Here is a 15,782-nt window from a genome sequence, read left to right as displayed (position 1 = left end):
AATGCATGTATCTCGTAATTCCTTAGTATAATTCATCAAATATTATATTTTAATTTTATAAGATTGATAAATAGATTTTTACTAATATACTTGAAAAATTTTTTAAGAAACTTATTATACTTGTTGTTGTGTAGATTTATACTGCCCCCAACTAAATTAATTTGGACAAAAAGTTAAAAATTACTAAATTGAACTCCCCAATAAATATAAGGGCAAAATAGAACATTTTGCTATTATTTTATTTAGATAACTTTTTATGAAACTTATAGCATAATTAGCTAAATTTAGTAATAAGTAGGACATTTTTTATTTTTACAAGTCATTAGTGACATAATTAATTTGTATTTAATTGTTATAATTTTTATAAATTCAAATCGGTAAAGAAAGTCTAAAGAAATTCTCAAGAATATCTTCCTTCCAATTTCAAGATGTTCCTTAGGGCAAGTATTCATTTAGTCATTCTTCCTTCCTGCAAAGAAATAATCCTTTAATTATTTTCATGACTTTCCATTTTCTGCCAATCCATCTTCTATGTATATCCAACGTGAGTTGGTTCCAACATCAAAGTTTATATGCAAGCTATATGTAACAAGTTCTTGTTCAGCTTATACCCAACAACAACTACCAAGAGCAGCTACAAATATCAAAGTTTTTTCCTCTATCAGATATCATGTCTGCATATAATCAATCCCCTGGTTTTAACAGACCCAGATTGGTCACCAAGGAGTTCCTAGCCACCCCCCAGTCTGAGGGTGACGGTGCAGTTGTTAGAAGGTACTTCTTTTATGTTTTCCTTACATTTTTCTTGATATATATGGTTTCTTGTGTTCCTACCATTCTTACTTATTCTGGGTACTTTTTTTCTTTTCTTGCTCTTGGATTTTTTTTTCCTGTGTTTTGTGGATACTGATCCGTTTCTTTGTATCCTTTTTGTTGGGCATTTGATTTTCTTAGCAATATGCTGAAGTTCTTGGATCCTTTTCTTATGTTGTATGATTTTTCAGGTATGTTTGATTGTACCCTAGAAAATTTATTCTCTATCAGTGTAAAAGTGATCACTAGAAAATTCATTTGGATTTTGCAGTGACTCCTCCTGGTGGATTTCCTGATCACCCACATAGAGGTTCTTGAAACTTTCCCAATCAATGCTGCTTTTTTTTTTTTTTTTTTTCTTCTTTAGTTTCTGTGTTTGCATTATCATAAATGGCAACTTCTGGGGTTTTATATTCTAATGTGAATTCTGTATCACAGGTTTTGAGACTGTTACATATATGCTTCAGGTAGAATTGATTTTAGTCCAAAATTTGATTGTTGGAATATTGATTTGTAAGAAACTAAGTGTTGAATGACTTTGTATGTCAGGGAGGCATAACTTATCAAGATTTTGCAGGGCATAAGGGAACAATTCACACTGGAGATGTGCAGGTAAAGTATTTCAATTAGATGTAAATTTTCTTTTTATTGACTTAAACCAAATACAGATGTGATATGACTTTCTTGTTCATTCTTTGATTTTATATTTTTCCTTTTTCTCTTTGGTTCAGTGGATGACTGTAGGAAGAGGGATTGTCCACTCAGAAATGCCAGCAGGAGAAGGAACACATAGGAGCTTGCAGCTTTGGATAAATCTATCTTCTGAAGACAAAATGTAAGAAATTTCAGGCTTACTATTCTTCTAGTCACCAAGAGAACTCTTTGGTTACTACATGATCAAATAGGAACTAGTTGCTGACATGTTTTGCTGTACTTTTGTGCATAATTCGAAGAACTATGACTTTCGTAAAAATTGCTGATTCCTGATTTCCAAGATATTCTTGAGAATTTCTTTATACTTTGTTTATTTTTTGCCAATACTTCTAATAATAATTCATCCTTCCCTTGACCCTTAAGATATGCCAGCCATTTCCCAATAGGAATGACAATCGGTTGGGTTAAAGGTAGAGATCGGTCTCCCCGTCCTCCATCAACAGGAGACTTTCCTGTAGGAGTTTAATTTTTTTTATAATTTTAATTTATCATTATATAATATAAATTTATTTATTAAAATAAATCATAGGATATATAAATTTTAAACATAATCCTAATTATATATATATATATATATATATATATATATATATATATATAATATTTAAATACATGAATACATGAAAATGTATTTTTTTAATAAATAATAAGTTATTGGTATAGGATACGGGATCGGGGGACACCTTCTCCCCATTTCACGCCCCTTACAATATTGGGGTCGGGACAGAGTTAGGGAAAATTAATCGAGTTCTTGTGGGGGGGTGTGGGGTGGTGTTTCAGATTAAGTTTGGAAACATCTGCCATCCCTATAGCAAGCAATTTGAAACTTCTTTATGGCATCCCCGCATTTTTCATTCACACATATTCGTTGAATTGATCAAATTGCGTGAAATAGAAAGAGTGCTTATGTTATATTTGGTTCACTATTTGAAGAATTAAAACTAATACAAAAACCAATCTTGCAGGATCGAACCAAGCTATCAAGAACTTTTAAGTGATGACATCCCACGGGCAGAAAAAGATGGTGTTGAAGCACGAGTTATAGCGGGAGAATCAATGGGAGTTAAGTCTCCAGTATACACAAGAACACCAATAATGTATCTGGATTTCACTCTGAAACCAAGAGCTCAAGTGCATCAAAGCATTCCAGAATCATGGAGTGCATTTGTTTATATTATTGAAGGTGAAGGAGCCTTTGGGTTGCTAAACTCGCAAGCAACTGCTCACCATGTTCTGGTTTTGGGTTCTGGAGATGGTTTAAGCTTGTGGAATAGATCATCCAAGCCATTGAGATTCATACTAGCCGCAGGGCAACCGATCAATGAACCAGTGGTTCAGCATGGACCTTTTGTGATGAACACACAAGCTGAAATTGAACAAACTATTGAAGACTATCGCAATTGCAAAAATGGGTTTGAAATGGCGAAGTATTGGAGATCTCAATAAGTGGGGTAAGTGAAAAAAAGAAATAAGCTTTCAAATCTTGAAAGCACATTGTAACCATTAGAAGAACACAGAAAGTTTAGATGAAATAAAAGTTGATCTCTTTATTTCAATGTTCCTCAACTAGATTTTTCCAGTTTTAAAAAATATATTTTGTCGTAGTTGATTATTATTATTATTATTATTATTATTATTATTATTATTATTATTATTTAATCTTGAAGCTTATTTTGATGAGTTGTTTTCCTTAATATGTTATGATAGCTGTAGAAATGGTGGTGTGTAGTTTTCTTGTGAGTTGGGTTTCCAATCTTATTTGCTATACTTATAGAGTTACAGGTGATCCTCCCACTGCCTATTTGATTGCTTAAACCACTTCCTGACCACACTCACACAAGGCATTTAGGTACTTAGCAAAGGGTGATTTAATCATTGGACATTAGTTATTTTTTTTTTAAAGAATACAGAACACACACTTATTAATAAAATTATGAAAAATTTTATCAAGGTATACTAAGTTATGTGTCTTATATACACACACTCTCTTTCTCTTCGCAAGCTATATATAAGATCCTGAATGACACTATTTAAACACCAATCTTATAATATATATTAAATTAATAATATAATAATTGAATATCTATTTCATAATATAATGATATTTTCTTAATTAAAAGTTAGTGTTGTGGATAAGGACTCTTTGAGGGTAAGGCTTCTAAGGTAATTAGAAATAAGATGGAATTTATGAATTGCGAGCTTAGCTCCTACGAAAGGAACGTAGGTGAGATTCTTTTAAATAGAGTTTTGTGTCTAAATGTAATCAATTCAAATAATTAGGTTGTATCATATAGAAAAGCAAAACTTTAAATAAAGATGTAATCAGTAAAGATGCAACCCATAGGTTTAATATAGGATAGATGAAATTAAGGAGTGCGATAAGTGTATTATGCAATCATAAGATTCCTAACAAAGGTAAGTTCTCTATATAGGACTGTGGTCACACAATTCATGTTATATGGTAATAAATGTTAAGGATTTAAGACACAACATACCTATAAGATGAGTATGGCAGAAATACGAATATTAAGACAGATGTCTAGTAACACAATAATAGATAATATTATGAGTAATCACATCCATCAGAAAATGCATTTAGCATATATTGGAAATAAAATGAGAGATGATTACTTAGTTTGGTCATGTCTAACATAGATCATCAATGCTCTAGTATTGAAATGTGATAAGTTAGTAGGGAAAATAGTAAGAAGGGAAAGGGAAGGCCTAAGATGCTGTGAAAGAAAGTGGTATCAAAGAATTTACAAGTTTTAAATATTGATTAGAATTTTATATCTAACAGAGTTGAATGGGAAAGAAAAATTAATGTAACTGATCCAACTAGTTTGAATTTTAAAATTAATGATTGTTATTGTTTTATATAATCAACTCTAATTGAGATTCAAATTTGAAATTTCAATATCTTTTTTAGTGCAACTTTTCATCACAATTATTATATTCTTTTGGCCAATCACATTTATTCAACAAAATTGATCAATAACAATTTAAAATTAATAGACACTTTCTTATAAAAAAAATATAAAAATAATACCCATAAAGAAAGAAGAGAGGTATATGTGTAAATCAACTCCACACGAATAAGAAAATAAAAAACTTCATAAAATGAGAAAAATAAAAGATAAAAATATATCAATAACAAATTTAAATTTATTTAAAGAAAAAAAAATACAAGCTACCGCTTATTAATTTCAAGTCTTAAATTACATAAAAGGAGTCCTACTTTTATTTCTATCATGTCTTTACCATGTTAAGGTCATTTTTCACTCTAAATTAGAATTTTAATGTATTATTGAATTAAAAATAACATCAACTTTAATTGATTAGTTTCTCTTATTGATAAGTTAATAAGTGAGAGTAAACCTTTAAAATTATTGAAAAAAAAAATTTTTGATATATGTAAATTAATTCAAAAATATTTTTTATTTTTTTTTTAAATATAAAATTGAAAGAGTGAAAACTTGAACTTGGATCTATTAGGTAAGTTATATGTCTTCAATCATTAGATATAAGGGTGAGCAAAATTTAGTTTAAACCTAAATAATTGACCAAAATAAATTAAATTAAAAATTCAATTTGATTTATTAAATAATATGATTTGGTTTGATTTAATTTTTAATTTAAAAAAAAAATTGATTGAATCGGTTTGATTTTGATCAAGACTTTTCCGGTTAGACCAAATCAAACGGATACATATTACATTTTCATGTACATAAGTCCAGAGTTCAAATCCCATACTCAGCAGTTCAAGGGTAGGAACAACATGGAGTTGTGGGCAGGCCACGGTATACTCCCCGAAAAAAAAAAAAAAAATAAATTAAAAAATTAAAAATAATTTTAATGTATTTTTTCAAGAAAATTATTGTTTGCCTCCCTAAAATTTTTAAAATTAAATTTTTCTCTATAAATTTTAGTGTATTTTTCAAAAAATTATTATTTGTGCCTCTAATATTTTTTATCTTTATGTCAATATTTTTCATATATTTTATTTAAATCTCTTAATATTTTACATTTTTATTTTAATCTTTATATTTTTATCAATATTTTATTTTATTTTTTATTAATATTTATTTTTTACCCCAAAGATAGATTTCTAATTCCACCCTACAGCAGTTCGTGTTTTTTATTCTCTTTTTGTTAATTTGATCTAGCCATTCATTCAAGATAACAAGATACCAACTCTTGAAATCATCCTATGTACTCTCTACTTCTCAGTTGAAAGAAACCCCCTTCTCAGTTGTTAATGATGGTAGAATCAACCCTTCACTCTCGCCATAGGCTACGGTGGTTGGCCTTGTTAATGTGATTATAATCCTATTTGGTATTATTGTTGAGAAAAAATTATTTTAATTAGAGAATATTAAAATTAATTTAAAATTAAATTTAATAAATTTTAATCATAAAAATATTAAAATAATAAAATAATTTTTTTAATTATTATTTTTTACAGTATCTAAAATTATGCTTTTATTTAGAAAAATACCTTTCAAGTTTGATACCAAACAAGCACTATGCTCCTCTCTTTCTTTTTTTTTTTTTTATTTTTTATTTTATTTTTACTACTCTTGAATGATTAAAAATTGTTAATGCAATGATGCTAAAACAGAGCTCTGAATGATTAAGGAAATTATTCTTTTATTACTCGTGGTAATATCCTTACTTCTTTTTACTCTTGCTTGTTTAATTAAGGAAAGAATTTTGGAAATTGAATTTTGTGAATTATTAAGGAAATTGTTTATGGAAATTATTTAAGGAAAAATATCTTATTATTGACATTTTAATTTAATATTTCAAAAGTGCCAAAAAAAATTCAATAATTAAAAATTCAGTTAAGTAAATCAAATGCTCACTCCTAATTTGAGCCCTCTATTCAAACTTGTAATTATTCAGTTAAGAGAAGTCCAATTTACCACTTTCAGATGATAATTTTAATATTTAAAGAAAATGACCAAAATACCCTGTCATTAGTCCTATTAATTCTAGCAAAAATATCAAAACACTCTTAACCCTATTTTTAATTTAAAAATAAATTAATTCTTAAAATTTGATTTTATTGACAATTAAATCTCTGAAATTTGATTAAATCTACAAATTAATCCATAAAATTTTAAAAATAAGTAATTTAATCTTTAATATTTTATAAAGCCTATAAATTAATCACTACTCTTAAAATTACAGTTAATTCCCTATTAAATTTAGTAAAAATACCAAAATACTTTTAACTTTAATTTCAATACGAAAATAATTCAATCCTTAAAATTCTATTTTAATATCAATTTGCATCCATATTTTTTTTCCTTCTTTTATATTTAACGATATAATATAATATATAAAAATATTATAAATTAATAAATACATATATATTTATTTATATTATTAAAATAATAATAACATAAATAGAATTTTACAAAATTATAAAGACTTATTTAACATTTAAACATCAATTTGTAAAATACATAAATGATTTTATAATTAACCAAAATTTTTATAAACCTTAATGTAATTAATTCATATTTTAATAATTTAAATTTAAAATTTTTTAATTTAATAGAACTCATATTTTAAAAATACATGAACTAAATTGTTAATAAAACAAAACTTTAAGACTAAGAGAACTAAATTATTTTCAAATTAAAAATAAATATAAGAATATTTTAGTTATTTTTGCTAAAATTAACAGTAACTTAACAAAATTTTAATAGATTTTGAGTTTTGTCAAATCTCAAGAACTAAATTGAGAGACTAAATTATAAGTTTTATCAAATCTTAGAGACTAAATTATAGTTTATCCTTTTTAATTTTAAGCTAAAATGGACATAAATAAAAACTTCTAGACTAAATTGGATCAAAAGTTAAAAAAGAATTAAATTAACAATCTCATGGATCAAATAGTAAATTATCCAACATACTAGATGCTCACTTATTAGTGCTTAATTAATTTTCTAAATATTTGATCATGCAAAGAAGAGAAGTTCCAAGGAATTCAACGCCCTAATTTGAATTTTCAGCAAGTAATCTTTGTAAGAAAATAGTGGAAAGCAATAAGCCTAGCCTAGACATAAATGGGCATAAGCAACTAATAACACCTCTCCTTGAAATGTACATGTCTACACAACTGCAATATCTAGAAATCTTTCCCCACTAATCAGAACATCAGAAATCTGAGAACAAAATTATGCCCTGTCTAAGAGGTGGATAGCATTAAAAGAAAAAATAATAAAATTTTGAAGACGTTTATCAACAGTCCACAATAAATTAACAGATACATCCCTATTCTGTTCTTCCTTTCTAGAAAAGAACTTGCAATAATTGGTAAATAGAGGAAAGAACTAACAAATAAAATAGTTACTTTTGACCCTTTAGTAAACATGATAGCTCACAAAGTAAAAGTGATCATTCACTTCATTGTACGATTACATAATTCTTGTAACTAAAGCACAAATTCCTGTCTGCCCTTTTTCGGATTGAACTAAATAATTTATCTCTATAGTATAAACTTGTTTTGCGATTAAAGAACCTGAAGACATATTCATCAAGAAACAAAGCAACCACCCAAATTAAATCAACAAACCAACCACGAAAAAGCCCTGAACTTGTATGCCATTTTGAGATGAGAAGAACAGAGGTCACCTGGAGCAACAGGAGGAAAAGTAGTTTTGAGATTGTTTTGATCCATCAGTCCCATTATTAACAAGAGTTACCCTGTTCAATGACAATTCAGCTTTGTAAGTATCAGAGTTCAGGACCTTCCGGCTCACATTGTTATAAATCTCTCGAATAACAATCTCAAAAGCCTTTTTAACATTTGTTGAATCAAGGGCAGATGTCTCCATGAAAAATAATCCTTCTGCTTCTGCAAGGCTTTTGCCTTCCTCAACACTAACATCCCTGATATTCTCTAAATCACATTTGTTCCCAACCAGCATCCTAGCCACAGTTGTATCAGAATGAGCTGCATAATAATTTTAGCTAAGTTCAAAACATGAGATATGTAAACAGTATACTCAAAAGTGAGTATCAAATAGAGGCATAAACAGGAAGGAAGATGTCCAAACACTAATCTTTATGCTTAATTTGCAAAATAACCAGAAGATGATGAATCTTAACATAAACCTAAATAAATAAATAATTTTAAAAAAAATTGCAAAACCCTTATCAACATTGCAGGGCATAAGGGTAGAATTCACACTGGAGATGTGCAGGCAAAGTATTTCAATTGGATCTTTATTCTCATTTTATTGATTTAAACCAAATACAAATGTGGTGTTATATGCAAAAATTGAATAGAACTATTTAGTTCCTTGTTCTTTATTGGATTTTATATTTTTCTTTTTTTCTTTTTGGTTCGGTGGATGACTGCAGGAAAAGGGATAATCCACTCAGAAATGCCTACAGAAGAAGGAACACAAAAGGGCTTAAACTTTGGATTAATCTATCTTCTGAAGACAAAATGTATGAAATTTCAGGCTTACTATTCTTCTAATCACCAACAGAACTCTTTAGTTACCAGATGTTCAAATAGGAAATAGTTGCTGACATGTTCACTTGCTGTAGTTTTGTGCATAATTCAAAAAGTGATTCACTAATCACTCTTGAATTGAACACAAGTTCAAAGAACTATGACTTGTGCAAAAAAATCTTATTTTCTGATTTTCAAGATATTATTGAGAAATGAGAACTTTAGACTTTCTTTATTTCTTACCAAGATATTACGACTTGCATGGACCTTTTGTGACGAACACAAGCTGAAATTGAACAAACTATTGAGGACTGCCAACTACTGTAAAAATGTGTTTGAAATGGCCAAGCATTGGAGATCTCAATAAGTGGGGCAAGTGAAAAAAGATAATAAAAAAATATAAAAAAGAAGCTTTCAAATTTTGAAAACGCAACGTAACCGTAAGAAGAAAAAAGAAAGTTGAGATGAAATAAAAGGGATAATATTGCTATATTAGTCACAGTCTCTATCAGTCAAAGTCTCTATCAGTCAATATCTCCATTTATATAACAAGAATAAAAATTTATAATGTGTGTCCAGCAAATGGGCCATCTTGACCAGATGCTGAACAACAAATTACTTGAATTCAGAATTGAAACAGTAATATGCTACTTTAATTTATCAATATATCAATTGGTATTTTATATATCCTTGCTTACAAAAGATCATGCAATCCCACCATCATTATGAGATTATGCATTCTCAAATCATCGTTGAACTAACCACAGTGGAATTATTGTCCCGCTTATACAACAAATACCTGAATAGCACCCTCCTAAAAATGCATACCATCTAAAAATATGCAACAAACAAAACTGAAGAATAAATGGAGGGCATAATCTCTGCACTACCTAAAATGCTTCACCCAAAAGCAAAAGACAAGAAAAAAGCAACGATGCCAGCCATTACAAAATGTTTTGGAACTTTTAGAAAAGAGGTAAATCTGATCCATTTTTTCTAAATCAAGTCATATAAACCATCATTTCAACTTCAGATCTACTATAACTATCCACATTAACCACCCAAAACAAACCCACAAAGCCAAATCAAGCGTGTTATATGTAATTCAAACAATGCACCAAACTAGTGAATACCCTTAACCTTAAAACACGATCCACCAAACCCACAATCAAAAAATCAAAATAATAGCCAAATGGGTACTCATAAAACAAAAGGCAAGGTTTTTACTTACTCTTGAGCTCCTCAAGCCAACGATCAACGCTATTAAAAGTAGTGCGGCGGCTAATATCGTAGACAATGAGAGCACCAACAGCACCTCTGTAGTAAGCGGAAGTTACAGCACGGAACCTCTCTTGACCGGCGGTGTCCCAAATCTGAGCCTTGACTTCCTTGCCGTCTATTTCCATGCTCTGGGTCTGGAATTCCACACCTATGGTGGCCTTGGAGTGCAAATTGAACTCGTTCCGCGCATACCGTGACAGGAGATTGGATTTGCCGACGGCAGAGTCCCCAATAATCACGATCTTGAAAAGGTACTCCTCTCCTCCCTCATCGTCCGACGACATGGTGTTTGCTGCTCTGGTCCTTCCAGAGAAAGAGAGAGAGAGAAAGATAGAGAGAGAGAGAACGAGAGAGAGAGACCGAGAGAGAGGTGGGGATGAGGCAGTGGGAAGTCAACCTGGCAGAGACATGCTGTGGGCGTAGAGGATTGATGATAATAGGGTCAACTTTTTCATTATTTGCTTTTGATATAAAATTTTATATATTATTAATTTATAAATTATCATTGTAATTTTTTTTAAATACTATTATTTTACTATTTTATAATATAAAAAATTATATTTTTATGAAATATTATAATATTTCATATTTTTATATAATATTTATAATTTTAAATATAAAATTATTAATAAATAAATATAATTAATTAATCTTAATAAGTGTAATATTATATTTATTAAAAAATTTAATTTTTATAATTAACTATAATTTAATATTTTATAAATGATTTTAATATTATTAAATTAAAATTTATTAATTAAATTCATAATTATTTGATAGTAACGATGGCATTTCCTACTTTATTTCATAAATAAATATGCTAATATAAAAAGATTGACACTAAACTTTCCACTTGAAGTTCTTCTAAATTTATGTAAGTTCTGAAGTTTTCAAATTATTTCTTTTTCCATCTAATTAAGAAAAATTGAACAAGGAAAAATAATAATATTAATGGGAAAGATTTAACTAAAGGTGTTTAATGGAAAAGGATGGTTGGAATATACGAAAGAGACATGCTGGAGAAGAAGTAATCATTATAAGACAAAGTGGGCTAGTGGCAATTCATCTTTTCATGCAAAAAGAAAGGAAAAAAAAAAAAAGTTAAACAAATATTTATATTTATATTAAAAATAATAATATTTCTATTAAAAAAATAATACTAATATTTCTTAAGATTTAAGGAAACTCATGATAATAAAATAAAGAGTTAATTTTACTAGTAGTAATATTTCTCAAGATTCAAGGAATCTCATGGTAATAGAATGAAAATAAGTTATTGTTGGACCTAAGGCTTTTAATTTATATTTTGATGATAATAAATAATTAGTGTACGACTCATCTGTCTTGAAAGTGTTCATGTTGAGATTGTAGGTCTCAAGTTCAAAATTAAGAAACTGTTTCAAATCAAGATTGAAAAGAGAGCAAGAAATTGAATCAAAAATTAAGGAGACACTATATATATATATATATATATTATCTTGTGAATCTTAAATGCTTGGTTATGATGGCTCAAATCTAGATTTTTCTAAATTTGTTAGTGCCTCTATTTTTAATTTTTTCTTGGCCAAGGAGAGTAAAATGAAATTTTTACTTTTCAGAAATAAAAATTTATTTTTGAAAGTGTTTTCATTAAAAGCTTTATCAAATTAGCTTTTCAACGGTTTAAATAGATCGAAAATCTGAGTTCAGGTAAAAAAGTTATGAGTTTTTGAAGCCTAAGTGTCCTTTTATTCAGAAAGCACTTCAGCAGCCGAAAGTGGAAACTTCGGCAACTGAATGGTTTTTGAGTGTTTAAACTCTTTTTATCCAGAGAGCACTTCGACAGTCGAGCCGAAGTTCACTTTTTGAATGGTATTTTTTGGCGCTCCAACCTTCGGTAGCCGAAATAAAGAACTTCGACAGCCGAACCTGAGTTTTTGAAACTTGATAAAACAGAGTTTTGGGTGATTGAACAGCTATATTTGCATTTAATACACCCCCAATGGTCATTTTCTTGCCAAAACTATAAATATAGGCCATTTATGACTAGAGAAAGAGAATAATAACTATTTTTTGAGAATTACAACTATTTCTTGAGAATTTATTGTGGTCAAAAGATTTTTTCTTCTTCTCTCTCTCTAGAACTTGAGCTACCATAATTGATTATTAAGAGCTTGATATTTTGAGCTATAATTTCTTTGTTCTGAGAGTTAGTTTAAGGTTATTATGAGCATTCATTGTAACTTGAGTGTGATAGAGCATTAAATTGCTCTTGAGTGTAAAGGGATTTATAAAAAAGTAAGAGTTTGCTCTTGTGATAATTATAAGGGGTTTATTCTTCATCCAAATAAGAATTTTAGTGAAGTTAACTCTTAAGGAGGACCTTGAGGAGAGGATGTAGGCTTGGGATAGCAGAACCTCTATAAAATTCCTTGTGTTCTTTCTTTCCTTTGTGCTCTTCACTCAAAATTTCTCTTAGCCTTTAAATTTTTGAATTAACACCCAATTCACTCCCCCGGCCCCCCCCCTGCCCCCGGGCCCCCCCCCCCCCCCCCTCCCCTCGCCCCCTCTTTGGTTGCTATAAGGGACAAGAAGTGGTATTAGAGGTAGTCTCCATTGAAAGACTTAATCATCTCGGAGCAAAAATCAATGGCAACCCTTAATGCACAAGAAGGTTAATCGATAATAAATCCCCCTTTCTTTGATGGAAATGATTTTCTCTATTGGAAGAATAGGATGTATTACTTCCTCAAATCAAAAGGAGTGGATTTATGGGATATAATTAAAATGGTCCCTTCATTCCTATCAAGGTAGTAGACGGTGAGCATGTGCTAAAGAAATAGGGTAAATGGAGTAAGCATGATAAGTATATGATTTCTTTGAATATAAAAGCTATGCATATGTTGAGAATTTCTTTAGATGAATTTTATTATGCTTAAATTTCTAAATGCTCCAATGCTGAAGATACATGGGATTCTCTTGATTCTATGTACAATTCTAACCATTGTTGTCAAGTTGATGAAGTTGAGAACACAAAAAACTATTCCTCTCATCAACAAATGAAGCAAGTGCCACAAGTGGCTAACACTCATGAACAAAGTGTTAAGAACACTCATGATTGACATGTGCTTAATTGCTTTAGAAGATGATGAAAAAGAATAAAGAAGAATGAAAAGCATAGAGTGTTCAACATCCATAAGATGTGAAGGTGAAGAGACCGATGATGAAGTTGCAAAAATGTGCTTTATGGCAATGGAGGAAAGCTCTAATAAGGTAACTTTAAATGATGATGTTGAATTTTCTTATGATGAACTAGTTAGTGCTCTTAAAGTTATGAATGATGAATTAGAATTAAGTCATAAGAAGAATAAACTTTTGAAAAGTGAGCTTGCTAGTTTAAGAAAGGAAAATGAGACCTCATCTAAGGATGATAGACCTTTAGATAGTAATATACAAAAATCCTTAGATGAGCTCTCATTAAAAAATGAAAAGTTAAGAAATGAAATTGCTGAGTTAAAAACTTCTCTTTCTAAATTTGCTAAAGGAGAGGACAAACTTGATGCAATTTTGGACTCTCAAAGCTCTCTTAGCATCAAGTATGGACTTGGCTATAGCAAATTTGCCCAAGCACCTCCTTCCAAGAGCATTTTTGTTAAAGCATCTAGTTCTAGTGAGCTTAGTCCCCAAGTACCTAGTCCAAAGGTTTCTAATCCTAAAGGACAAGAACCAAAGATATCTAGTGAAAATGAAACTAGAAAGACTTTATTTCATCAACATGCTCCTAGACAAAATGTAAATAGGACATATACATCTAGGAAAGTTGTTCTAGGCCAAACTTTCATAAGGGATATGCTACTAGGCCTCATAACTATTATCATACTCACCATGCCTCATGCTCACATGTATATAATGGACACAAAAAGAATGGTCACATGAGACCATATGCACACTCTTATGCATATAGATTAAGAACTAGAAGGTTCAGTGGTCATTGTCACTTTGGTAACACCAACTATAAGTATGCCATTAGGAAAGTTCATTTGAGATTTGGTAAAATATTTGATTCAAATGATGGAACTACTAACCCCCAAGGACCCAAGTACATTTGGGTACCTAAAGTAAATTGGATTATATTGTGTAGGTGTGCTCGAAACCCTCAAATCTTGAAAGCAAGTGATATTTAGATAGTGGATATTTAAGACACATGACTGGAAATGCCAACCTTTTCCTTTCACTTGAAAAGAAAGATGGAGGTGAGTAAGTGACCTTTGGTGACAATGGTAAAGGCAAAATTGTAAGGATAGGTAAGATTGATAAGGAAAACTCCCCAATTCTTGACAAAGTACTTTTGGTTGATAGTTTAAAACAAAATTTACTTAATGTTAGTCAATTATGTGATAAAGATTGTATAGTCATTTTTTAGTCTAAATCTTACTTTGTGTCTAGAATGTGTGATAATAAAATGTTATTTATTGGCGAAAGAATTAACAACATTATGTTATTGATTTGCCTGCTTTGTCTAACAAAGATGTCAAGTGCTTTATTTCTATTAGTGATAACTCTTGGACTTGGCATAGAAGGCTTGCACATGCTAGCATGGACCTTTTAACAAGGATGAGCTAGTTGATAGGCTTACAAAGATCAAGTTTCAAAAGGACAAACTGTGTGATGCATGCCAAATGGGTAAGCAAGTCAAGAGCTCTTTAAAATCTATTCATAAGGTATTTATTTCTAGAACCCTTCAATTGTTGCATATGGATTTGTTTGGTCCTACTAGAGTAGCTAGCTTAGGTGGTGCATATTATTCTTTTGTGATTGTTAATGACTACTCTAGGTATACTTGGGTTGCATTCCTTGCTCATAAGAATGAATGTTTTGCTGTTTTTGAGAGATTTTCAAAAAAGGTACAAAATGAAAAAGGTTTTTAAATTTCTTTTGTTGCTAGTGATCATGGTTGAAAATTTAAAAATGAGAGATTTGAAAAGTGTTGTAACTCACTAGGGATCACTCATAACTTTTCTTCTTCTAGGACTCCCAATAAAATGGTGTTATTGAAAGAAAAAAAATAGAACTCTTTTAGATATGGGGAAGACTCTGTTAAATGAATATAACTTGCCTACTTATTTTTGGGCAGAAGCCATTAATACAGCTTGTTATGTTTAAAATAGAGTTTTGATTAGACTTTTTTTGAAGAAAATCCCTTATGAGTTATGGATTGGCAAGAAACCTAAAGTAGGTTATTTTAGAGTTTTTGGTTGTAAATGCTTCATTTTGAATACTAAAGATAATCTAGATAAATTTGGCTCCAAAACTGATGAATGTATCTTCTTGGGGTACTCTATATCTAGTAAAGCATATAGAGTCCTTAATAAGATAACTTTAGTTATTGAAGAGTCAATGCATGTTGTATTTGATGAAGCTAACCCCTTTGATCCTAGAAAGGATATTTCTTGTGATGATGATGTTATAGGTAATTTTAATGAGTTGACTCTTGAAGATCCTTAGTCTAATGAAAATCAAG

General features: G+C 29.8%; 2 protein-coding genes across 4 annotated transcripts; one reads left to right on the top strand and one right to left on the bottom strand.

Annotated features, from left to right (window-relative positions):
* Positions 1-572: 572 nt before the first annotated feature.
* Positions 573-2,985, top strand: LOC110644845 (pirin-like protein). 3 transcript variants are annotated; one of them, XM_058149279.1, is made up of 8 exons: positions 573-633; positions 666-774; positions 955-1,004; positions 1,085-1,123; positions 1,252-1,280; positions 1,363-1,425; positions 1,545-1,648; positions 2,493-2,985. In XM_058149279.1, exons 1-8 carry the CDS (start codon positions 573-575, stop codon positions 2,971-2,973), a joined length of 936 nt encoding a protein of 311 aa, XP_058005262.1. In that variant the 3' UTR covers positions 2,974-2,985. The 3 variants fall into 3 exon arrangements, with proteins under 3 accessions (XP_058005262.1, XP_058005264.1, XP_058005263.1); XM_058149281.1 differs by having other exon boundaries at positions 623-774; XM_058149280.1 differs by having other exon boundaries at positions 625-785; positions 954-1,004.
* Positions 2,986-7,872: 4,887 nt separating this feature from the next.
* On the bottom strand, positions 7,873-10,723 carry LOC110644842 (ras-related protein RABA5e). Its single transcript, XM_021797803.2, has 2 exons — positions 10,233-10,723; positions 7,873-8,494 (listed from the first exon to the last, which is right to left on the bottom strand). Exons 1-2 carry the CDS (start codon positions 10,564-10,566, stop codon positions 8,169-8,171), a joined length of 660 nt encoding a protein of 219 aa, XP_021653495.2. The 5' UTR covers positions 10,567-10,723; the 3' UTR covers positions 7,873-8,168.
* Between the last annotated feature and the right edge of the window lie 5,059 nt (positions 10,724-15,782).

This window comes from Hevea brasiliensis, chromosome 6, assembly GCF_030052815.1.
Source record: "Hevea brasiliensis isolate MT/VB/25A 57/8 chromosome 6, ASM3005281v1, whole genome shotgun sequence".
Classification (NCBI taxonomy): domain Eukaryota; kingdom Viridiplantae; phylum Streptophyta; class Magnoliopsida; order Malpighiales; family Euphorbiaceae; genus Hevea; species Hevea brasiliensis.
The sequence above is the reverse complement of the archived record's forward strand: the minus strand, read 5'-3'. Positions and strand labels throughout refer to the sequence as shown.